Source organism: Rhipicephalus microplus, chromosome 2 (genome assembly GCF_043290135.1).
Source record: "Rhipicephalus microplus isolate Deutch F79 chromosome 2, USDA_Rmic, whole genome shotgun sequence".
In the NCBI taxonomy this organism is placed as follows: Eukaryota; Metazoa; Arthropoda; class Arachnida; order Ixodida; family Ixodidae; genus Rhipicephalus; species Rhipicephalus microplus.
Window position 1 is genome coordinate 291,388,434 of NC_134701.1, and position 25,641 is coordinate 291,414,074.

General features: G+C 47.2%; 1 protein-coding gene across 2 annotated transcripts in view; it reads right to left on the reverse strand.

Annotated features, from left to right (window-relative positions):
- LOC119177990 (FRAS1-related extracellular matrix protein 2) overlaps positions 1 to 25,641 on the reverse strand; it is a 290,210-nt gene that overhangs the window by 20,722 nt on the left and 243,847 nt on the right. The window contains exons 13-21 of one of the 2 annotated variants that reach the window (XM_037429165.2): positions 23,905 to 24,057; positions 21,009 to 21,207; positions 20,261 to 20,425; positions 18,508 to 18,802; positions 17,768 to 17,876; positions 15,079 to 15,271; positions 14,044 to 14,148; positions 13,725 to 13,852; positions 373 to 643 (exon numbers count right to left, since the gene is read on the reverse strand). In XM_037429165.2, the coding sequence (XP_037285062.2) occupies positions 373 to 643; positions 13,725 to 13,852; positions 14,044 to 14,148; positions 15,079 to 15,271; positions 17,768 to 17,876; positions 18,508 to 18,802; positions 20,261 to 20,425; positions 21,009 to 21,207; positions 23,905 to 24,057 (1,618 nt within the window). Of the gene's footprint in view, positions 1 to 372; positions 644 to 6,093; positions 7,763 to 13,724; positions 13,853 to 14,043; positions 14,149 to 15,078; positions 15,272 to 17,767; positions 17,877 to 18,507; positions 18,803 to 20,260; positions 20,426 to 21,008; positions 21,208 to 23,904; positions 24,058 to 25,641 lie in introns of those variants that run through there. The other variant, XM_075882253.1, reaches the window with a different exon arrangement.

Here is a 25,641-nt window from a genome sequence, read left to right on the forward strand (position 1 = left end):
ACAACTTTGCTACGCAGCCTCCCCTCCGTTCCTCCTTGTCTCGCATGACTGTAGTGTGCGATGAACACATTTCACTTCGTTTTGTGTATTTCCGGCTGCGCGAGCAGATATTAAAACGGATGACTAGCGAAAAATCCTCATAGGCTCCACGCTTCACATTGATACTGTACACGTGGTTTTAAGAAATAAGTTGCGAGGAGGAAATATAATACACACCTTCGTCAACCGTAACGCTTATTGGCGTTGTGGGTAATGAAATAAGGAAATGAAATATATCACTGGTGTAATGAAAGAGAGAAATAAACCTCGTCTTTTCGCTCCGGGTGAAGGGGCGGCCCTGTTAATACACAAAAAAGAAAAGAAAGTGCTGACCGGGAGCAAAGGAGACGTCCACGTCGTCGTCGTCGTCCGGGCGCTGCTGCTCGGGGCGCCGCAACCACACGTCGCGACGCCGGGTGATGTGGAACTGCGTGTCCAGCGAGAAACGGGTGGGCACCGGGTCGCTAACTTGCTGAAAGTGGATGGGCAGCTCGAAGGGCACCGGCTCCTGCGGCGTGCAGCGCATCGGCTCCGAGAACGGGCTGCCTTCGCGCACCGTGCACGGCACCAAGTGGATGCGGTAGGTGCCGGAGTAGTCCTTCACCTGCACACACACACGTCAGGGGGCACTCACTCGAGGCCAGTCTGCCAACCACTGTTGCGACGGCGCAGCCGGGGGGGTTGACCCCCCCCCCCCCCCCCTAATGATTTCAAATGCTTTTATTTTCAATTTTGCTTACACACACACACACACACACACACACACACGTATATATATATATATATATATATATATATATATATTGTCACGAGCGGTTGCAATGATTTTCCAGCGACCTCACCTCCATCGGCCGCGCTGGCTAGTTTCCCGGCGGTGGTGACGCGAAGTGGCGTCGAGGAGATGATGACGTCACACGCCGTCTGGGAGATGGAGATCGAGACGCTCGGAAAGCTGGTGGTGGTGTCAGAGTACGTTCGGAGGCAGGAGAGCGGTAACGGTTTCGATACCTTTCTTGTTCTCCAGAATAGCTGTCCAGAGGGAAGTGACGGCTTCTTTCTTCTCGGAAGTAGCCTTCAAAAGTGGTGTTTCCTGGCCTATTAGTGTCCATTGCACGACCACCGTGTTGCATAAACGATCCCGACTGTCCATTGCTGAATGCCCGACGTCGGTTACAATACCTAGCTATGTGGCCAGGCGTGCCACAGTTGTAACACACGGGCAGAGGGCGAACTTCCGGACGCTGATTGAAATATTCCACAGCGGCCACAGGCTGAGAGTAACTCATCCCCTCCCCTTGGATGTCGTAGGCAGTGCTGGGTCTTCGTGGGCGAACGTCGCGTGGATGCTGATCAAAACGCCGATCAATCGAGTCGTAATGGCGTTGTTCGGTCTGGCCATAATGCGGGTCGTGTCGGTAGCTGTTACAATCCGCAGCATTCACCGAATGCTGCCAAGTAGCCGGAGGAGATGCGCAGACGGCGTCTCGGAAAGCGACGGAGGCGCAACGCGGCACCGCATAACGCGTTTGTTCTTCGTGCCGCAGGAGCTCCTCACGGACAATCTGCCGAATGGTAGCTGAGAGGTCTGTCTGCGGACTCGCGTCAACGCTGGCCACAGTCGTGACATTGGCTAGCCGTCCAAACTTCGGCGTGATTCGGCGAGTTTTCAGCGCCTCGAATGTGCGGCAGTACCGAATCACGTCTGATACGGTGTTCAGGTTGTCTTTTCCAATGAGGAAGTTATAGACGTCTTCCGCAATACCTTTTAAAAGGTGTCCCACTTTATCTTCCTCGGGCATTCGAGAGTCGATGGTCTTACACAGCTTGAGAACTTCTTCAATATATGTCGTGCAAGTCTCGCCGATCACCTGAGCTCTCTGAGCTAAAGCTGTTTCCGCTCGTTTCTTCTTAGTGTCCGAGTCGCTAAAGCACTTCTTCATTTCTTCAATAAGACTGCTCCATGTAGTAAGCGTGTCGGCGTGGTTTTCATACCAAACCAGGGCCGTGTCCGTCAAATAAAAAACGACATGCCTGAGCTGGCTGGCCGGGTTCCAGTTGTTGCATTGGCTTACCCTTTCGTAATGGGTCAGCCATTCATCGAAGTCTTCCCCTGGCTTTGCTGAGAACGGCCGTGGCTCTCGGTAATGCTGATACAGCGGTGGTCTTGCCGAGGCATTGCTGAGGGGGTCATTTTGCTCCAGAGACATGTCGGGGCGCGATGGCGAAAGTCCGGCAAGGCGACGGCTTCTACGAAGTTCTGGTGCTGACGGCTCCGTCGTAGGTCGTGGGAGGTACCCAGCACAGCTCCACCAAATGTTACACGCAAGAAGTACACGAAAAGGTTGAAAAACAGGCGAGCCTGGATGGTTCGCGTTTACTTCCACAAGGGGTCTCGAGACAGCACACCCAACGTCGTCTTCCTCCTGCTGGGACGCAAGGTTATGTTTCATTGGGACCACAGCACAAGCTTTCGTGGAGTGAGTGGGGACTCATTATACCCGGTTGGTGTGTGTAACGTGGATGTCTCCTTGGGTGGTCAAACCTTTAACACTGAGTTTACCGTGCTTCCGCGTTCCACACACGATGTAATTCTCGGCATTGACTTTTTGAAATTGTGTGGCGCCAATGTTGACTGCCGAACAGGAGAACTCAGTATTTGCGGAAGTGTGTCCTCTGCGCTCTTAGAAGAATCATCCCAGCAAGAGAGTGTGTTTTGTGTTTCTGAAGACACTGTTGTGCCCGCTTTATCCGCGATGCGCGTTCCTGTTGTTTGTTCGTCTTCTGTTAGTACTTCGTTCGATGTTGCGGTGGAACCGGTCCATAGAAACTGTCTTAAGAAAAATGTGTTGGTTCCGTATTGTATGGTTTCAGTTACCGATGGATGCGCAGGGCTATGGACGCTAAATTGCTCCACTGAAGCCGTAGTGCTGTCTCAAGGCCTAAAACTTGCTACGTTTCAGGGAGAGTCATTTATACCTATGGCAGTGCTTACAGAACTACCGGATACAGCACAAACCAGTGTCTCGCACACCGCAAACGAACACATGCTCGGAATGGTAGCTACATCGCTCAGTGACCATGAACGTCGTGTTTTGATGGCCCTGCTCTCGAAACACTCTTCAATATTCGACTTTGCACAGCACGACGGCCCCACATCGATTCCTGCATCCCGTACTCGCCATCGCATCAACACAGGATCCGCTGAACCAATTCGTCAAAAACCATATCGTGTGTCCTCTGCGGAGCGAAAGATCATCAGCGCTCAAGTCGAAGAAATGATGGGTAAAGGAGTAATTCGGGAATCGTCTAGCCCTTGGGCAGCTCCAGTGATATTGGTGAAGAAGAAAGACGGCACGTGGCGATTCTGTGTCGATTACCGTCGCCTAAATGCCGTTACTAGGAAAGACGTATACCCACTCCCACGAATTGACGACGCCATCGATTGCCTCTTTGCGGCTTCTTACTTCTCTTCTGTGGATTTACGATCAGGTTACTGGCAAATCCCTATGCACCCGGATGACAGAGAGAAGACCGCTTTTGTAACGCCCGATGGACTATTTGAATTCAACGTGATGCCTTTCGGGCTTTGTAACGCCCCCGCAACGTTTGAAAGGTTCATGGACACTATACTTCGCGGTTTGAAGTGGGAAGTTTGTATGTGCTACCTAGACGACGTTGTGATCTTCGGCCGAACATTTCGTGAGCATAACGAGCGCCTGGACTTGGTACTGAACTGCTTGAGGAAGGCCGGCCTTGTGCTTAATTCTAAAAAGTGCCATTTTGGTGAACGACAGACACTTGTGCTGGGACACCTGATCGACAAAGAAGGTATACGACCAGATCCACAAAAGACAACAGCTGTGGAGGCATTCGAGGCACCTCGCTCTGTGAAGCAGCTACGAAGTTTTTTAGGGTTATGCTCCTACTTTCGCCGTTTCATTCCCAAATTTGCTGACATAGCTCATCCGCTCACATGCCTTCTCCAAAAAGGTGTTCCTTTCGAGTGGAGCTCGGAATGCGACTCATCGTTTCGGCAGCTAAAGCTACTGTTGACGTCCCAGCCTATTCTTCGCCACTTCAATCCGTCATCACCGACAGAAGTTCATACCGATGCTAGTGGTGTTGGCATTGGCGCCGTACTAGTTCAGCGTGTCGGCGACAGCGAGCATGTGATATCGTACGCTAGCCGCTCATTGAGTCGCCCCGAGCGCAACTACACTGTCACCGAACAAGAGTGTCTGGCGGTCGTCTTCGCTGTGCAACGGTTTCGATCGTATCTCTACGGGCGCCCCTTTACTGTCGTCACGGATCATCACTCTCTATGCTGGCTTGTGAATCTTCGGGATCCCTCTGGTCGACTAGCACGCTGGGCGCTCCGTCTGCAGGAGTATGATTTCGTTGTTTCCTACAAGAGCGGCCGGCGACACGCTGATGCTGATTGTCTCTCTCGCCTGCCACTCCCAACGACTGAATGTGACGCGGACAACTTTGATGAATACATCGCTTTTGTGTCCACGGGATTTCCGGATATGGATACCTTCATATCAGAGCAGAGGAAAGACGACAGCTTACAGCCGCTATTCGCGGCCGCGCGGGAGTCCGCTGCAGACAATCGTTTTCGCTTACGTGACGGCGCCCTATATAAGACGAACTTCTCGGCTACCGGTGCGCGCTACCTTTTGGTTGTCCCCAAGAGCCTTCGCAGTCACGTATTATCTGCCATGCACGACGAACCAACTTCCGGACATCTTGGATGCACAAGAACACTCTACCGTGCTCAGGAACGCTTTTATTGGCCCCGGATGCGCAATGATACCGAACGGTACGTCGCCAGCTGCACCCAATGTCAGCGTTACAAGCGACCAACTGACGCGCCGTCTGGTCGCCTTCAGCCTGTTTCGCCTCCTAGCACCCCCTTTGAGCAAGTTGGTATAGATCTTCTGGGCCCTTTTCCGCGATCCACAGACGGCAATCGTTGGGTCATCGTTTGCGTAGACCACTTAACCCGTTATTGTGAGACGGCAGCACTGCCGTCGGCCACAGCAAAAGACGTTTCCATCTTCTTGCTGTTTCAAGTTATCCTCAGACACGGACCTCCTCGCATCGTAATCAGCGACCGTGGGCGGCAATTTACCGCGGATGTTGTCGAAGAGACCCTTCGTCTGTGCTCATCAAGCTTCCGCCATTCCACTCCATACCATCCACAGACTAATGGTCTAGTGGAACGCACGAACCGAACGCTTGCCAACATGCTGTCCATGTACATCGACTCCGCGCACAAAAACTGGGACACAATTTTGCCTTTCATCACCTATGCTTTCAACACCGCAAGACATGAGACCACTGGTTACTCACCTTTCTTTCTCCTTTATGCTCGTCCACCACGCTATAATCTTGACACTATGCTTCCCTACTCTGCTCATCACAGTGAGCCGATCAACGAGATTCTCTGTAGAGCAGAAGAAGCGCGACGCCTCGCTCGGCTACGCACCGTCACCTCGCAAGACCGGTCAAAGATCCGCTATGACGACCGTCACCGACATGTTCACTTCAATCCTGGAGATCAGGTGTGGCTCTGGACGCCTTTACGGAAACGTGGCCTGTACCAGAAATTTCTCGCTCACTATGTCGGGCCCTACGTTATCCTCGAACGCCTCAGTGAGGTCAACTACCGCATAGCACGGCTCACAAGCACTGGACGGCGCTCGGCTAAAACAGAAGTGGCGCACGTCGCTCGCATGAAGCTATGCAATGCACGAACCACTGAGTGACTCGCCCGGCGGGCTTCGTCTGCCAACGGGGAAATGTCACGAGCGGTTGCAATGCACGGCGCATACAGCGCGAATGAAGATTCAGAAAAAAGGTGAAGAAGGAAGACGACGTTGGGTGTGCTGTCTCGAGACCCCTTGTGGAAGTAAACGCGAACCATCCAGGCTCGCCTGTTTTTCAACCTTTTCGTGTACTTCTTGCGTGTAACAATATATATATATATATATATATATATATATATATATATATATATATATATAGAAGAAGAAGAGGAGACACAACCTATTGGCTGCCTTAATTTTATTTCCAACGGTTTCTACCGGTGCACCGGTCTTCGTGAGGGTTTGCGAACAAGTGCGATGCTATGCGAACATGCCACATCGACATGGTGGTGCAAGAAGGAAATGGGAGGGAGCACAAATTAGTGGTGTTTTACATGGGCGGCATATGCTATGTCGAACAGGTCTCTTCATCTCATTCGCTTGCTCCACGTGACAAACCCGCCTGCGCGCGTTTGTCACGTGGTATTTTTTGTATTTTGCGGGCATTAGTAGTTAGCAGAAAAACACTAATACTTAACTGATATAAAGTTCAAAACTATATATTTGGGCGTTTTGCAAACCGATCTACACTCACTGAAGGTTTTTATCTGTCTTCTTTTCTTGAAAAGTTAGTTAATAAAACATATGTAATTAAACAATGTTTGAGAACACAAAAACAGTCTGACTAAATCCAGGCAACGGTGAGCAACATGCCTTTGGTCGCGTCGTAATTACGTGTTCTGGCCTATTTTTAAACTCTGGCTAAAGTTACGTGGGACACCCTGCATAGTGGTCGTTAGTTCAACGTTCTCGTCTGTCATTTTTGCACCGTCCTGTGTCCAGCGCTGTGCCATTTTAATTATGTACATCCGTCGTCAAAAGAAGTAGGGACGTCCGAGTGGCGACCACAATCAGATAAAACGCATCGTGCCATCATAACGTTGAGCGTTGGGGTTTTAGACAACGCAACACACGTGCGCCCATTTTCATGGTAAAAGCCATGTCTTAGTCGCTTGCAGAGTAATATAGCTGATTACATGTATATAGATTACATGTAACGTTTTGCAGAAGGAGGGCTTTGTTTTTTTCATCATTTTCGCCATTCGACCTACGTGACCACCTTTAACTTTTGTGTATAGTGCCACCGCTGTATACGCGTCAGCCCATTGACTGACAATCCTTTTTTTTTTCTCTCTTACTCTTCTCTTTCCTCTGTCTCATCTTTATGTCCCCCTTCCCATTACCATAGCGTAGGGTAGCAAACCGGGAATGTGCCTGGTTAACCTCCCTACCTTCCCTCTTGTTGTTCATCTCCCCCCCCCCCTCGCCATTCGACGGGGGCACGCGGTTGGCGTGAAACGTATACGCTACTCGCATAACGTGATTAAAACTTACTCTGTCTCAGTTACAAAGTGTTGCCACATACAGCATCAGTTGCCTTCTATCCATGTTGCCTTGCCGCGGTGGTCTAAGGTACTCGGCTGCTTACCGGCAAGTCGCGGGATGGAATCGAGGGTAGCGGCGGCTGCATTTTCAACGAAGGCGAAAACGCTGTAGGTACATGTGCTCAGATTGGGGGCCACGTTAAAGAACCCCAAGTGGCCGAAATTTTCGAAGGCCTCCACTACGGCGTCTCTTATAATCATATGTTGTTGGTTTTAGAACGTTAAATCTCACATATCAATCAATCAATGATACATGCAATCAGCTAGCCTATTGCAAGCGAGTAAGAAGACATGGCTGCGAGTGTGAAAGAATGCGCACGTGCACTGCGATGTCTCGGCACAAAACGCAGATGCAGTTTCGTCTTGTTCACTTGTCTTCATCCAATTGTCGTCACTGTTCGCCGTCTTATTTTGCAGACGAGTGCACCAGAACCAGCCAAGTTAGGTGCTCTCCAATACTTGATTCAGCTGTAGAAACCCAAAACGCATCGTTTTAAAATACGGGGAATGCACCGACCACAACTTGACAGCGTGAAATCATGCATGCCAAGCCTGGTGCTTTAAAGAGAACGAAACTTATCAAGAAAACCACGAGGAATGCCAGAATTAGGGATACGCTAATATTACAAACCTAATAGTTGTCGTACAGACCTTGCCTTGGTTAGCTGGCGCAATATTGAACACACATGTCGGGACTGCGCTAAAGACACGCGGTGGAAAAACGAGTGCACTAAACGCGATACGATACCATGTTTCCTTTACGCAACCTTTCTACGTATATATATAGTTCAAACATTTTATTTCAGTGGTTTGGTATATATACGCTACGCTTGAATTTGCAAGACTGTTTTACTATTTGAAATATTCTAACCCCTCGAATTTCAAAAACATAATCAGGACAAGTTCTTACAGCATCTAAGAAGCAATAAATATGTTTTATCAACTATGGGCTGTCCAGAGTATTCTCTATTTGGTGGCAGGGCTTGACCTGATTGTGCCAATGTAAGAGCGACCCGCTGTGCGCTAAGTCGCGCACCACAAAACTTTCAATAAAGTTTTGCATTCATCCATCCATCAGCAAGGCGTTCAATGACGTGGTTCGACCAACTGGAAATAGTGGCTGAGGTTTAACACTATAGTATGCTTTGTCATTACGAGCGAAATGTATGTTTGACTCGATATTTCGAAGAATATGCAGACATTGTTTCACTGAAGTTCGGCCCCTTTTCTTTGTAGTTCATGCTACTGAACGACAGTAGTCACTACAGTAGCTGCGACATTTTCACACTGCCGTGCTTCGTAAGCTTCTCTAAATATGCTATAGTCTAGTCTCCATTTGCTCCGGTTTCAGCTGGCAATTTCGTCTTTGCCTAATATATTTCTGCCTGCCGTCTAGCAGGCCGAGTCTAGATGATTATTGGAATCTGCCTGCCACTCACGCTGAAGCGAACGCACCTACGGTTCAAACGGTGCGTGCGCCCGCGAAGCAGCCGTCAGAACTTTGCCTGTTCACGTGCTGGAGTTCTAACGGCCAGGCTCTGAGCGAGCGGAGCTGCGACATTTCTCCGCAGCGGATCATGTGGCGCGACGGAAGGATGGCCGCACTCCCGTCACCCATGATATGCACCACCGCAATGATGCTGGTAACTTATACGCCGTATTTCGGATATATTTGCTCTTGAGCAAGCAAGGGGGGAGAGGGGACAAGCAGAAATTTTAGGGGGCAGCCTTGAAACGTCTCTGCTACGTGCAGTGGTCTGGCTCGCGTATTCCCGAGATAACAGGAGCAGACTACCGAGTGGCGGCATTTTTCACCATGTTTAAAGAAGTGTTGCGAGGCCCCTTCATCCTTACCTAGTGGAGTTGTTAAGAAAAAGAAACCTTGGACCATCTCTACGAAGGGAACCCTGATGGGGTGCAAAGCAGCAGCATTGAGCACGGGTGGCGTCACGGATTGAACGGCGTTGACGCAGATTCTGTGGTGAGCGCCGGAAGATTCGTTTGAAGCAATGGCTGGCATAGGTCTTGTAGGTGACACGCGCAGACATGTTTCAACGCGTACTTTAGGCGCGCGTCAGGTGTATTGCGTGTGAACCGACGAGTTGGTGGTGTAGTGAGAGGCGTTCGCGGCAGGTGTAGCGGGTGAACGGACGAGTCACCCGAAGAGCCGAGCGCGCAGCAGGCGAGGGAGAGAGTGACGTCAGCGCGCACTGTCAGCAACGACCTCGAGACTCAAGGCCGGGGCGATGCCTCTGTGACGTAGCCGGGATGGGGCCGATGGAAGCGTGGGAACACTTTAACAGAAGTCCTTATACTATTTATTCAGACACCCTAAGAGCGCCGAAGGGCAATAGGGACGACATTAGTGGCTGACGTTTTTTTTTTTTTTTTGCAGCTACACATGTGACATACTGAATAAAATTAGGAAGAAGAAGACAGAAGATACTGCGATATTTACACTCACCGGCGTTTTATTCATTTATTTGTTGGAGTTTGCAGCTTCCGCTTCTTAGTCTTGTTGTCCGGGTCCGACATTTTGTTGCTTAATCGTCGGCAAAAGTTCTTAAGCAGAATGATCATGCCGCACACAATATATATCTGAGCAGTACCACTTCATTTGCGTGTCCCTTATCAAAGACGTCGAAATCTGAAGGCTTCTCATCGCTGAGCAGTTGCAGTGTTAGTTCCGTGGCCACTTGACGTTGGTTTTGAACTGTTAGAAATTCGGCACATTTGGAAAGCTCTTCCACAACAACGTAATTATGAGCCACTGCAATCACAGCTGGCATTGCTGGGTAAACCAGTCCTCCCCTTTCAATTTCTTTGACAAACCTGTACATGCGATTGTCGGGACAAACTGCCACATTCTTGTCAACTGTGAGGAGCTCTCTGCATTTGTGACAGTTTAACCTTTTCAGAGTGATGTGCGTCAAGCAACCAGCAACATAGGCAACCACTGGAACGAAATCCCTCAGTTTTAATAGCGCCTCCACGGTCACAACAACGTTGAATTTTCCACTTGGCACTGCTGCCTACGTTTGTAGCTCTTCCCAATTTTGATTTTGGTCGTTGTCGAGTGCGGACGCCATGCTGATTTGCGGTAATGTGCTTTGCAGTCGCATCTTGTTCTCGCACTCGTAAATCTGTTTTACGAACAAATGATACTGCGAGCCAGCCAGTCATCGGCAACAACCAAAACGGTCTTCCAGAAGGTCTGTTTGGAACTACATAAGAAACACAAAGAACATATTGAGCTCCTCAAAGCGATATGCACTGATTTCAATGAACGCTCGAGTCGTGTGAATAAGAGGCTCATGTGTCTCATCAGACAACTTACAAGCATCTGTTCTCCTTTCTTTCCGCTCCTCCAGCCAGTCCGAAAAATCGTTCAAGAAGGAAACGATGGGATCGAATAAAGAAGGGGTAAACGGGCTTTTGCAAGTCATCCCTTAGTCTCAGTTCTTTGAAAGGAGTCTTTACGTCTACAACTTTCCACCATCTCACTATTACATCAATGAAAGTGGTGGTTTCTTCGTAGTGCTTCAGGTTGTGCTTGTCTCCATTGACACGAAGTGCATTCGGTCTGAACTGACTGAATACCTGCAAAGCAGGTATAATATTCTGTTTCTCAATGTAGGGGAAACAGCCTTCCAGGACAAAGTGTAGCCCTACCGGAGTAGCTGCTCACAGTCTAAATTATATGCGTCTTTAACTGTTAAATACGCATACCGCATGCGCCGCTGCCCCACTGTGTTTAGTTGGAACTGAGGGAACCAGAAGCACTGGTCATTTTGTTTTAACCAGTTGTTGCGCTCGCACTTCAGTAAATGCACCGGGTCGATGACAAAGAACAGTAACCTGTGGGGAAATGATGGGTGCGGAAACCCGAAATCGTTTGCCAGTGATATTTTTTTTTAAACATCTTGAGGGACCTCGCTCACCAAGTACTTAAACGGCACCAGTGTGCTTCAATTCGCGGCGTTGTTGTCGGACACTACACATATTACTTTGTATCCAATTTTTTTTCTAACCCATGAATATTTTTCCTAAAATATTGCACATAAATTTTATATAACCATTTTGAACGGGAACAATGTGTGCTACCACGTTAAACTTGCACATGAGGCTGTGTACCATAAATACAAATGCGCTATTTGCTGCTTCTGCGTTGTTGAACGCCATACCAGTGATGGTGCCTTTCTTATTGTAAAAAAAAAATGGCTATAAATGAGTTTCGTCCACCATCAAAGTCACGTAGCGTTGCTGCTAATTCAGCTCGGACATCTTCTTGGCCATGTAGTGGAGGAATATATTGTCTTGATGATCTAGTTAGGGGTTCATTCCGAAAGACGAACATGTTGACCGAATGGTTCTTGGGTGTGACATGAAGATGCTCCCGTGACAGCGCATGTACTTGTACGCGTGAGGCATTATAGTAAATAGTACGCAGCAGTACACCATAAATTCTACAGAGTAGCACTGTCGCCCATTTTTGTTGACCTTAACTTCACTTCCTTAACGAGCAGTTGAATGGTAGGGGTGTTATCGTTTTCTCGCGCTGTGGATAGTTTGCTCAGAAGAGAAGAGACAGTTTTGAAGATGTCTATGGTTGAGTTTTCAGAGCTTTACCTTTGGGCACTGTCGAACCCCTCGACTCCTTCCAGCAACTCCAGCAGCCGTCGTTTGCTGTCGATGGCGAACAGAACTACCATCTTGGATCCGAGCCACTTCGCTGATGCTTTTGCAACATTTACTGCAAGAGCTAGGTCGGTTTTTACGACAACAGAGTACTTAATCCAAGGAGTGTCATTGTTACAAATGTGAGCCAAAATAACGTGGTTATTTCATTCGATGACATGCCAAAATGTCAGCTTCTTGCCTCGAACGAAGTTTGTGACATCTTTCAAATCGCAAAGCTTATCTGATTCGTCCTCTTTTTTGGCAGTGAGAATTGACTCGGTGGGTACTTTCTCAAGGGAAGCGGCCTCTAAGCGCATTCGCTCGCTCTCTGGGTCCTCTCTTCTAGAGCTTTCTATGGACAGGTAGCTTGAACAATTAGGGTACATTGTCTGTACTACCTCAGCTCGTAGCCACAAACGTGAGAGTGGTGCGGTCATTGTGCGGCATATATGGCTTGTTCAATATAGCTTGTTTCCCGAATGATGCCTTCGGCTCTAAAGTGACGCTCATACACATAAACAAAAGAAGCATATCGTAGCATCAGTACGGCTACCTCGTAACATGAACAGCACATTCAGGGCTCTGCTTGACGCATTTAGGCGTAACACGCTTCAAACTGCAACACTCGTCACGCAACGATACCAGAACATGCGTGAGAAAATTATAACGCATTCAAAATTTCTTACACCGGAGTTCGCTGACACGACCAGGTATTCACGTCGACTATAGCAGATATCCACGCATGTCTTGCTTCGTCGGCTTGAGGGAACGAGAAAACGTAAAGCTTAAGGCCTGTATTGTAATCGCCGTTGCACCGGGGCACACAACACTTCCCTGGCATTTCGCCGTCGATTTTAACTATGGACAAGCCTGTTCGGCTCACATAACACACGATAAACACCGAGGTCACTCACTGTTGCCGAAATACACCCAAAAACGAATATCCAAGCAGGAACAACTATTCCAAAAAATTAATTTGAGTGCAAACACACAGCATATTCACGCACACGCACATCCAGGCATCAAACACGTACATCGCTCGATCCCTGGGTGTGCCTGTGATACCTGGGTGTGTGTGTACGTGAATGTGTGGTGTGTTTGTGCTCAAATTAACTTTTTGAAATGTTATACCAACTAGCCCAACAACGAGTCCTTTTAAAGCAACAACTATTATACTGCGTGCCTCCGAGCCAACACTCACAGCTCATCCAAATGTGCCCGCCACGCCGAGGCTCCTTACGGATGGATGGATGTATCCGGCTGTGCCCTTTAGACCGGGCGGTGGCTCACGCCACCTAGCCATAAAGTTAAGTACTATCACTCTGTGTTGAAGGCTTGAATTTCACTCGCACCTTGATTGTAGCCACCTATCAGTTAGCCTCCACCTGGTTATTTCTACCCGTTTGTAGTCTGAAGCTGCGCAGAGAACCAACGTCATCTATGCGTCTAGCCGAAACGTGGGCCTTCTGTGGTGGGCCCCTTACTGATGACATATACTCACGGGCCCGCGGGAGCGCCCCGGCCTGGAAAGAATTTTCTCTAGATGGTGTTGACTGTCTGGGGAGCGTGTCGTCATCGCCTAGCAGCGGCGTAACCTACTTGTCAACCGCGCCAACATTTGCAGTGCGCGGCGCGTTTGTAGGACGGGACAGTGTTACACAGGCTGGTCAAAAAGCCGCTTCGCATCTAAAATATTGCACGGCCAGAGTAAAACTGTCATGTAACGTAACGATAAAGGAGAGTCACGTACAGCAACGTCCGAGACGAACTCCCACTCCTGCTGGGCTCCGCTGTAAGTTGCGTCCCGTCGTACGAGCTTCAGCGTGAACGTGACGTCAGGCTGCTCTTCGGACGTGACGTACGACATCTTTTTTAGTTCTGCGCCACAAGGAAAAAAAAAACGACAGCATCATCCATAAACGATCACACATCTGGTTCAATAAGAAGTGATAAAGGTTTTGTTCGGGTGGTTTTATACAAAAACAGCACCCCGACATGCTTCGTCTTTGGCGCATTAACACTACGAGAAAAGGATAAAGAAAATATCATTAGAAATATTAGATGCTTACCTCTGCTTTCGAGGATATACTGTCCGTGAAAGCCAGCGACTGTGCGAAATCGCACGACTAGTTGTCCGTTGTCGTTGATCCTCATTTGTGTCGGGTATATGCTGCCTGCGAAGACGGTAAGAAAAAGTCGAAGCATCGCTAAAACCGAGAAGCAGTACTATAAACGAAAAGACATTTCTTATGATTTTTTCTGTTCCCAAAAAGCGTTGGATTAATACAACGGTAACGGTAATTGCAGCTTCATGTAACTAACGCTTCCCTTTTCCTCTCACTACTACTACTACTATTACTACTACTACTACTACTACTACTACTACTACTACTACTACTACTACTTCTACCACCACTACTACTACTACTACTACTACTACTACTACTAATAATAATAATAATAATAATAATAATAATGCAAAAAATAGAAGAGTCAGCCTCAGCTATCCTGTATGCTGGATACATGTAATGATACATGTAATGGAAGAGGATACTAAAGGTTAGGACTCCCTCTCTGGATTTCGTGCCGACCGTTTGTGCCCCCGCGATCTCCGACGATAACGCAGCTCTGGCCGACTGGCTCGCCCTACGCCATCTCCTGCCGCCGACAAGAGCTCTCGCTGAGTGGTGTCTCGTCTTCGGACTCCTGCGACCGTGTCCATCTTTCCTATCTTCTCCTTCCTTCTGGGTGTCGCTGTCCGTGCGTCACGCTCTCTCCTTCCTCCGCTTTTTATCTCAATACCTTTTAAGCCTATCCTTTTAATCCCTTCTTACCACCATCCCTAGTGAGCTACGGTTGAGGTGTCGCACCATGATGCAGACAGTTACGGGGCTCACTTATATCTACTTTTCACTTAAGAATCAGATCTCTCTCTATAAAGGTTATGTAAACTACTCCACTGAATAACAATAACTAAACAATGAACTAACTATGCATACTTGTAAGTCATTTTGGTTGACGTTGAGTGCAATAGAGCTGCATATTTATTGGCTAGCAAAGACTACGCCTTGTTGACGTATTCAGAACAGGTGATTGAGACTGACCGTTGAGGTGAGAGTCTAGGTATGTGGATATGCCGTGGTCCCAGAGGATGGCCGTGTTGTAGACGAAGCTGATCTTGAGCTCGGTGACCATGTCGCTGTGCTGCCAGCCACCCGATGCGGCAGTCGATTGTAGCACGTACGACACGTACAATGGCACAGACATCGACACGTACGACTGCACCAGGTTCAGGGCCTGTGACAGCGCCGCGTGGCTCGGCGTCAGCGTGTGTGTGAAAAGGTCGCACTGAGGCTTAGTATTGAACTCCCCGCCTTGAAGCCTCGTGCGCGTGTACAGAGAAGCTTGCCGCTGTTAAGCCCATCAAAAAGGTATTCCAATACCTTGCACATGTGAAATGGCTAGATATATACGAATGTTGCAGAATACTGAACGGCATCAGCATGCACACTGACGCAGACACAGACGAAACACAACCAGAACGGGTCGCGCAGTAGTGTGCCCACCTCTATCGGTGTTGTTCTGCGCCTCCATTAGAGTTCCCCGTAGAGTTAAATATTTCACATCACATGTGCGCCCACCTACTCTGGATGTTTCTCCTGTGTCTATGCTAGCGTGTACCCCCTGTTATGCCCATGCAGCGCAATATTAAGCAACATATATATCAAGCTTGCACTTACCAGCCCAAATGAGTGCTTTGTTGAAATGAAATAGCTATCACATAATCAAGCAAAGAAGGCAAAATAGCGTTGGATTTCAGACGAGCACAAAGAAAGGCAGCCGACAAGAAGCGCCGGCTTACAACTGATCTTTATTTTTGATATGTGGGCACATTTATGCCATGGAAGTTAAGACACACAGGACGACTATTACAATGTGCTATCATCCCTCTGACATCATCATCACTACATCACCATTAAAGTTTAGCGCCGTTTTTACTTCGTTGCACAATCAACAAACTTGCGCAAACCTTAACCATAACATAATCGCGGCTTTAGACACCGATATGCCAGATGACATCCTCTTATGCTTTGTCGCATTGGCACCGCGATATAAATTTGCTGGCGTATCTAGTCCACATTTCTTTTTTTATTTAAATTCCCGGATATTTCAAATGCAATTTGCGAAATGCTGCATGGTGGTGCAAGGATTATGAAAGAGAAATCTGACAACACATGTTCATAGCCCAAGACTGCAAGAGAATCCAAACAGATTGCTCAGAAAAAAATGCACTGCAGTTATAGCCAAAGATATAGTGCAAGCATTGAAGCCGGCACCAAGGCCTTTCGGGGCCGCGCTAGCTTTACCACTTCAGCCGCGCAAGGGCAGTGCAGGGGGAATCAACCGAATGTTCGAAGCACTTATGGACACTGATTATTGCAAATCGAGTCAACCGGAGTTACCATATCAGAAAGGTTTTGGTCTGGGGTTCGGTCCGCGAACTAGGACGATTTTTTCGCTGAGAAGCTTTCTGTCCAAGAAATGCGTATGAATTATTTTTCAACCTATATACCGGATGTTTCAAGAAATGTGTCCAATATTACTTAAAAATTAAAGAAAGGAGGCATCTGCGTGCTACCTGCAGCGTTCTTATTGCTTTGAAATAAGAAATTTTAAGCTGCGCACACACATAAATTACGGCAGTATTTACAGAAATTAAAACAATTACCTTTTTAACCAGTAGAAATAGGCGGTCGGGTCCGAAGAGCGAATTAAAGTCCTTCCTACGATTAGTTCATAGTCACTTGGAAACTTTGGAAAGGCGGCCGATGGTAATCAACGTGGAGCGATGTGCGTTTAGAAAAAGTGGGTGTAACGATTTAAAGTACTAGGTACTCTACTATGGGCGAGCCTAAAGCCGTCCCGTGAGGAGCAGAAAGCAACGGCCAGACATTCTGCGCAAGCCACTCACACCTCCGATGAAAGCTGGCTAATTGAGGGGGCTGAACCGAAACCGACGCACCAAAGAGCGCATCTACAATTCATGTGCACTTCGTAAATGCCTTCAATGACGACACTGTTTCTCTCACCGTTACCAACCGTTAATCTGCCACTTCGCTTTGGGGCCGCTTATTGACGCTCGCTTATTCTTCGCCCCCGATTCGAGGGAAACAGTGTTGTGATTGAGGGCGTTTTCAAAGTAAATGGTAGATGTGCTGTTAGGTACTGAAATCGCGAAATACCAACTTGCACAAAACGCTGCTCTCACAAAGAGATCGCACGGAAGAGAAAGAAAGGAATTCTTGGTTGAAGAAATTTCTTGGCGAGGGGGGATTCTTTATAATCCACGTACACATTCGTCTATTTAGGCACGCTAGCAGAACATAGCAGAACCTTGTATCGTATAGTGCAGCAAGGCAAAGGAAACTGAGAGGGAGAGAAAGCAAGAACGGAGAGTGAAGCATAGCATAAAAACGAGAAACAAGAAATATGAAAAGAACGACACAAAACGAAAGAAAAAAAGCAAGAAAGAGAGAGAAATACGTTAAATAAAAAGAGAGAGGGGAAAGAACAAGGAATAGGGAGAGAAAGAAACAAATGAGAATGGGCAGATACAGGTAGCTGAGAAAAAAAGAAAGAACCACACAAAGGGTTGCCTAGCACCACCTTTCCTTGAGGCTTAGCACAAATATAGTGCGAAGCTAGTTTTATTTTTTTCTGTGCATGCATGGATGCAAATAAAGCAGAAAAGTTGACACATACCGAATGAGAAAGCAAGAAGCTTTGACTTACCTGTCCATCGTGGTTAATAGAGCCTCCACACTCGGAAACCAGCTCCGACAGCGTGTAGAAAGCTGTCCAGTTCCACATGCATGACTCCAGATCTAAGCTCCTGTAAAATCTGCAAATTATGACAAGAAATGGGTAGGTAAGCCACACACTGTTCAGTACCACTAGCAGACGCGAATAGCGACAGGCTTAGCGTATGAACTCATCTCACTCACGAGCCTGTACCCTCCTGCTGTGGGGTGCGTGCGAATGAATAAGAGTAGCGTGTTTAAAGTTGTGGTGAGCTTGAAAGTGAGGGAGTCAGAATATCATAGGTTTAGTGATCTGAGGGAGTCCTGAAAACAAAACAAAAATAAAGCCGCGTTTTCTAAGTGCGTCCGCTGAGCTGCTCTTCCCTACCTATTGGCATAACTAGTCATTCCTAATGTATTCAATGCGGTATGTTTAATAATAATAATAATAATAATAATAATAATAATAATAATAATAATAATAATAATAATAATAATAATAATAATAATAATAAACTGACCAGTTCACTTGAACTAGATTTCCGTGGATCTGCGATTTTTTTTCAGGCACTTTATATTTGAGGGCACACTGGTTCAGTTGTAAAGGCGTGCTCGAGTTCCTCAGTCTATCTCCTCCTCTGACACGTGGTGTTGAGTCACATTACAACTGATGTACCTCGAGACACGCTATGCGCGCATTTGCGTTCGATGTTGTGCCGAATCGCTGCTCACCTGAGCGTCGACTGTCCTCGCATATGGGCGCTGTACTGGTACGGCTCAGCCGCTTCGGCCGCCGCTAGACGCCCATCGAGCGTCGTCGCGTTGGTGACGAAGCCCAGAGGAGTGAACGCTTCCGGGGCGTCCACCAGGTTCGAGCACCGGTGTAGCCCCGTGCGCAGGCTATTCGGGCTCAGGGCAAACTCGAAGTTGGACAGGGGCCTCGTTGAGATGGCAGGCAGCAGGCCGTCCCGGTGTGGAACCAGAACCGTTATCTGAATCCGATTCGGCGTCCGCAGATCGGACGTGCCTGCATGATAGCGTGTTCGGATGAGAGCGACGGTGATGCATCGATGTCGTATATACAGGGTGTCTTAGCTATCCCGCAGCCTGATTAAAAAAAAAGAAGGAAACGGCGTTGCACGAAGCAGACCTAGTGCACATTGTTCCCAGTATACCGTAGTAAGCGCTACTAGTTTTTTAGTTATTGAGAATAAATCAATCACCTATAATTATGTTCCTAACTCTTAAAGTACTCCCCTAGGTATCAAAATGTCAATGAGGAGGATGTGGACATGTTGAAAGGACATGCAACCATCCGTGATACTTCACACACACACACACACACACACACACACACACACACACACACACACACACACACACACACACACACACACACACACACACACACACACACACACACACACACACACACACACACACACACACACACACACACACACACACACACACACACACACACACACACACACACACACACACACACACACACACACATATATATATATATATATATATATATATATATATATATATTATATATATTGCGTAATCACGTACAACCTATAAGTGTATAAATGTATTATAGCCTCAGTGCCATATAGAAGGAAAGGGTTAACTGCATACAGGCTAGTCAAACTGTCCGAGGACATCTTTATTTCCACCATCCCCTTATCTGTACTTCCTAAAAACGGCAAATAAGCAATTTCAATTTCTCTGTAGCCAGCAAAGGCTGTCGTTCACCTGCCGCTGCCGCAACGTAATCGTCAATGTAACGTATCCGAACGGTACTGCACGTACTGCTGTGCTGTCGGCACCTCACGCTCAATCACACATTCAGCAAGCTATTTTGTTGTTGAACAGGTACGGCACATCGCCAAAAGTGTATCACAAGCTATACCTGACACAAGATTCTTTTCGTATTGCTAATGCGTCACTAAAAGGCAATTTGCAAAAACAAAATATCAAGGCAACTGAAAGAAGTGCGAAGCGTCCTTTGTTTCTCTGATCCTCATTTTATTCGACTTTTGGTTCCTGCATTATTTTTTGTACTTTTTATCTCCTGCTTATCACTTGTTTGCCTTAGCTCTTTTGTTTCATGCGTAATCTTGCATGCGTTACTCGAAACAGCCCACGACAGCCCGGGCCCTTGAAGTCAAGGCACTCAAAGAAGAAGTGACTTCCGCTCGGGGCTCATGATGCTAGACATGGCCTATACACGTGGTACTGCATGAGTGACGCCAAGCGACGACGACAGCACACGATCAAGATATGCATGCGACACCGTACGAGAGCCCCGGCCGCTAAAGTGCTCCGCACGTAAAACACGAAGGCATACGCACGTATATAGTGATGCCTCTAGAAGGCCACATTGGTCACTCGTGAAGCGTGCACCTAAGAAGCTGTCACACATCCGGAAAAATGATCTCGGAGGCCGTTGTGCATGAGGAATCTCAAAACCTACCCGTGTATCTCAGCCTGGCAGTGAAAGGCTCAGCGCCTACGTAGTTGTCCTCGGGTGGCCTACACAGGCCGGCGTCCAAGGCCACAGTGACCGGTGTGCTGTAGACCTCGAGGCCCACGTCGCCATCGGTGTTGACGGCACGCGTGGCACACTGCACTCGGCTTCCTGTGCGAATAACAAAGCCAAGAATTGTCCAGCGAGCAGGCTTGTTGAGTGCAGGTGCCCTCGCCACGGGGATGACTCCTTTTAGCAGCCACCCTCTCCCTAAATGGAGAGGCGCCATGCACTGACACGCTACAACGCGCACGAATGGTTGGGCCTTCGTACCGTCTACTGCGCTTCTGTTTGCATCGTCTAAAACAATTTGACGTTATTGCGCACTGCACGTGAATAAACAGGCAAAAAGAGAGAAGGCTCATAAATTGCTGCAGCTGGCGAAAAAAATCGCACATTCACGAAACCCAATGTCCCGCTTGCAGTATAATTGCTTTAATGCCATATCTACTGCAATGGCAACGTGTTGCAGTAGCTTATAAATTAGCGCATAGTTCGAGAAACACGTTCTCAATTAATGTTCAAGTATGCAGGCCAATGTCATAAGTGGTCAGTCCCCTTTTTCGTGCCAGCTTGATAGGCTCACGTGATGGGGACAAACAATATGCAAGAATTCGGCCAAAATACACATTCAGTTTGCTCCTGGGTACTGTGGTATACGGTACTTCCCGGATACTTTGTTGTGTGAACTTACCCGCCGAAAAATAGACGCTGTCCAGCGTGATCGATTTGATGGGAGCGAAGAAGGTCTTTGACGGGATATCTCGCAGCAGGACGGACGAGTCGTCCGGTGCAGCCACTTTCCAGTGGAACTCCGTGAAGCTGTCATTGATGCCTTCCTTCGCGCAAATAGGCCCCGTGCGCACGAAGTCCGGATGTTTGGGGTTGCACGACTGTTGAAATTAAAAACCAAAATGACTTATTCGAGATATACTCACCACCTGCCGCGATGAGCCATGCAATTACCCACTTGCGGATCACTCGATGCGCTGATGTCACCGGGAGATATGAAGGGGCCCCAAAGATAAAAAAAGGACTTACACTTTATTGGTAAACAACACCGTTACAATACCAACTGCATGCTCATAGCTCGATATAGTAGAAAAGGTGGAAAAATATTTGGCGCCACCGCCTTGTAGCTATTGCTTCCATTCGTTCGTCCATTCATTCATTCATTCATTCATTCATTCATTCATTCATTCATTCATTCATTCATTCATTCATTCATTCATTAATTCATTCATTCATTCATTCATTCGTCCATTCATTCATTCATTCATTCATTCATTCATTCATTCATTCATTCATTAAAGGTATGAAGTATAGGGACCACATCAAGGGTGGAATGACAGTAAATGAAATATTGTTAAGGTGAACAGAAAACGCACACAATTATTTTGCAATGCTATAATTTATTTTAACAAGACCTTTAGCCTAAGCAATCTAATTTTATGTTCAATGCCCGACGAAGGCTCCATTCAACTATCTGCAATGGCCCCTATTTCGCACTAGCTGATTCCAGCTTATTATGCCTGAATTTATCATACCGCCTCATAAGCTACCGTCCTCGACCACGCATTCCTTTACTTGGCACGTATTCATTTAAGCAGCTTTAGAGTTTGGCACCCAAGAGGTTTCGGGGCACAATAAAATGGCAATCTGCAAGTGAGCATTCGCGGGATTCGAGCCAGTCATGGAGTGTTGCGTTGACGTTGAGGCTAGACACAGAAACTGAAGCGGGAGTTCCCAAGCCATGCTGGGTCACCTTCATGGGCGAAGTCAAGTAACGGCTAAGAGAGCCATAGAAGCCGCAGCCACTGAAGGGCGTTGTCTGTAAGGGTAGCCGCTCACAATGCTGCGTACGCGTGCTTACACTGCACTGCTGGACGCACGTACACCCTAAAGCAGTCATTATATTAGACGGCGCCTGCAAGCGCGGGCACAGTGTAGCTTGTCTAATGTGTAAGTGCACGTCAAAATTCGATGAATGCGCAGTTTCGTACCGGTATAAGAATGAAAGAAAAAAACGTGACTAGTGGTTGAGGCATATAATATACTGATAATAGTACTAGCGCATGTGTGAGCCAACCATTGAAATACTTAGAAACAATATCAAATTAAACGCCCTTAACAGTCATTTTTCACATAGACTGCCACACATGCCGGATTGATATGTTCGCCTATTTCGTGAGCATGCGGAGTAAGTTTACCTATTTTACTTTTTTGGTCGTATTGCGCCTCTTCCGTTATTAGTCGGCGTTTGGGCCGTCTATTTTTTTCTTAGATAGATATGTGGGGTTTACCGTACCAAAACCACAAAACCACAATACGCATATTACATGCCACAGTGGAGGGCTCCGGAAATTTCGACCACTGGGAGTTGTTCTTTAATGTGCACCGAAATTTAAGCACGCTGGCCTACAGCATTTTCGCCTTTATCAAAAATGCAGCCGCCGCAGCCGAGCTTTCATGCCGCGACCTGCCGGTGAGCAGTCGAGTACCTTAACCATGTACTAGACCAGCACGGTGGCGCAAAGTGAGACACCCCTCCAAAATTCGGATAAAGGGGGGGGGGGGTGTTTTACCTTGGTCAAATAATAAAAGTAAGTATTATTGAAAGTTTTTAACAGCCCCCCCCCCCCAACTTCATCGAAAAAAGAACACCCGTCTACAGGCCTGCTGTGGCCACAAAGGGCGAACGGTCTTATGTAGAGAACTCGTCTTCATTTCAAACAGTGCTTAACGCTGCGAATTTCCCATGGCGCACTTTCTGCACAATCATACACGCTGTGAATCTGGGAAAGTAAGTACACTGCTCGCTTCCTTAAAGGCCAAGTAGTGAACTTGCTTACATTTGCACTGTTTCCAGTTTGCATAAGACAGGTGTAATATTGTCTCATTCACGAGAGCAAGCATCACCTTTACTGGCCACATTCGTTGTGGCATATGGCACGGTTATTGCGAGAAGTTGCACGCACCACGAGTTCAAAGCATTAATGCTATGTTTCACTCAGTAAGCACCGTGCATATTTACCGCATAACTTCATGTGCTTGCGGTGGGCTCATGTTAGCTAGTGCATTATAATTTTGCCACCTACACAATGTTTATTTTCCTTTGATGTGCTCAATGTTGAACGTAAGGCCAAGGTTTGTTACTTTGTGGTATAGAAGTTTTAAGAAGTTGCAGTTTTCTCTTTACAGTACACCAAACGCAATTGCGTGAAAATTTAGGTCACTCCACATGTATACTTGTACATTTAGAAACTTGTCCAAATGTCGGGAAGAATGAACTAAGAAAATTACGAAAAAGATTATTTAGAGCTAGCCCATCATTAGGTAACACAAGTGTTATGGAGGCGGGAATGTTGTAGGCCCGTGTGCTCAGATTTGAGCGCACGTTAAAGAACCCCAGGTGGTCAAAATTTCCGGAGCCCTCCACTACGGCGTCTCTCATAATCATATGGTGGTTTTGGGACGTTAAACCCCACATATCAATCAATCAAATCAGGTAACACAAGTGTTTCATGTTTTACGACAACTGAAGTTTCACCGAAAGGCTTGCTCCAACGCGACGCTCAAGGAATGCGCACCGATATGCAGCTGAGTGGATATCCGTGGATTGGCTGCGGCGACGCTGCGTCAGCGTCGTCGTAGTCTCGCAGGGACACCACCACCGGCTCAGAGGGGAACGTCACCGCCGGCAGGAAGCGCACGTCCTCGATATACACGATCATCTTGGAGTCCTGCGAACCAGAGTTGCCAGGAGCAAATAATCGTCACACTATACGGCCGTTAAAAGTGGTATGACTTTTGTGTAGAAGCCCCCCCCCCCCCCCTCCCTAAAAATAGAGCACAAATTTACTCGAGTTTACCATAGACGAAAGGAAAGAACGTCAAGACTATCCTTCCTTTTGCTTATTCTTCCCCGGTGGTTTGTGTCTGTAGACTTTGTATTGCAAGGACCGATACAAGGAGCTCGCTTTTATGGGTCGGTCATCGTGTCTGTTGTCAAGAAACTTCTCAAGAAGATGAAACATGGCGACTCAAAAGATCTCGCCAAGTCCGTGGTGGAATGGCAAAGGCCAGCTGTGGTCCCGTACATGCACACGCTCACACACCGCCTGAAAAAAAAAGTGGCTAGTCGGTTCAACGTGCCGTTGGTTTTCTCCGCCCCGAAGAAGCTCGCTCAGGTGAGCTAGAGCACTACATGTGTCGAGCAACCAAAAAAAAAAGAGCTGCCTAAATAACCTCGAAAAACGTTTCGTAATGTGTGCCAACGACACCGTGAACAAGATTCCCCTGTCCTGTGGCCAAGCTTACATCGGCTAGACAGGGCGCTGCCTCAATGACTGACTCGGGGAACACGAAAGCAATCTTAATAATGAGAAGAGAAGTCACCTTGTTGACCACTGCTTGGTTTGCCCGCACTGTGAACCACAATTTCGCTGTGCTGAAATCTTAGGCAGAAGTATAGATAAAACGGCTGGCGAAACGCTAGATACTTTTTTTATTCAAAAAAGTTGACAAGTGCGTTAGTGAAACCTCCGCTGCGGCGGACAAAGCTGAATTTCTATTTCTTTCTCACCTTGTTTGAATTTTCTTCGTTCTTGCGGTGGTGCCCCTGCACAGGCTGTTGATGTATAAAGGGGCGAATCTTTCTTGAATAAATCCCGTTGGTAGTTTGCGCTTGTCCTCATCTGTTTTTTTTTTTTCAGTGTGTTGTCTTAAGTTGCCCCATAGCCATAGTGTCTATGCCAGTAAGTAGAGTTGATGCTATGCTGCGTCAATAATTTGCAGCAGCTATAGCGGTAAACGATTTTTGGGGATTCGTTTCAGTAACACACATTTTTTTCATAAGGAAGGGAAGAACCGACCAGTTAATTTGCTCGTTATGACTTATCTGTCTAGAGCTTCTGCAAATTAGGTGTAAAAGGAAATAAATATAGCAAATTCGATTGAAGCCTACTTTTTCTGAAACCAAGAACTAGAACTGTCCATGGTCAGTAACTATTAAAATAGTACATACCTAATCTACTAAACAGTCATCCCCAAGTACTAGCTGTGATAATGCAGGCTTCTTCCATACCATCCTTCAGAAATAAGTCGAAGATGTACTTCTTAGAGCACATACATTTATGAGTGCACTTAGTTAAGTAATTTTACTATATTTGTATGCATAAAGTGTTATATATGTACACATTCTGGTGACTATATATGTACGAAAGCCTGTGTTGATGATCTCACAGGAAACTTTGGTGTTCGCACCACTATTTACTCTCTTTTTCTTTCCCGTTTATTCGCTTTGCAATAACACATGTAGGAAATAT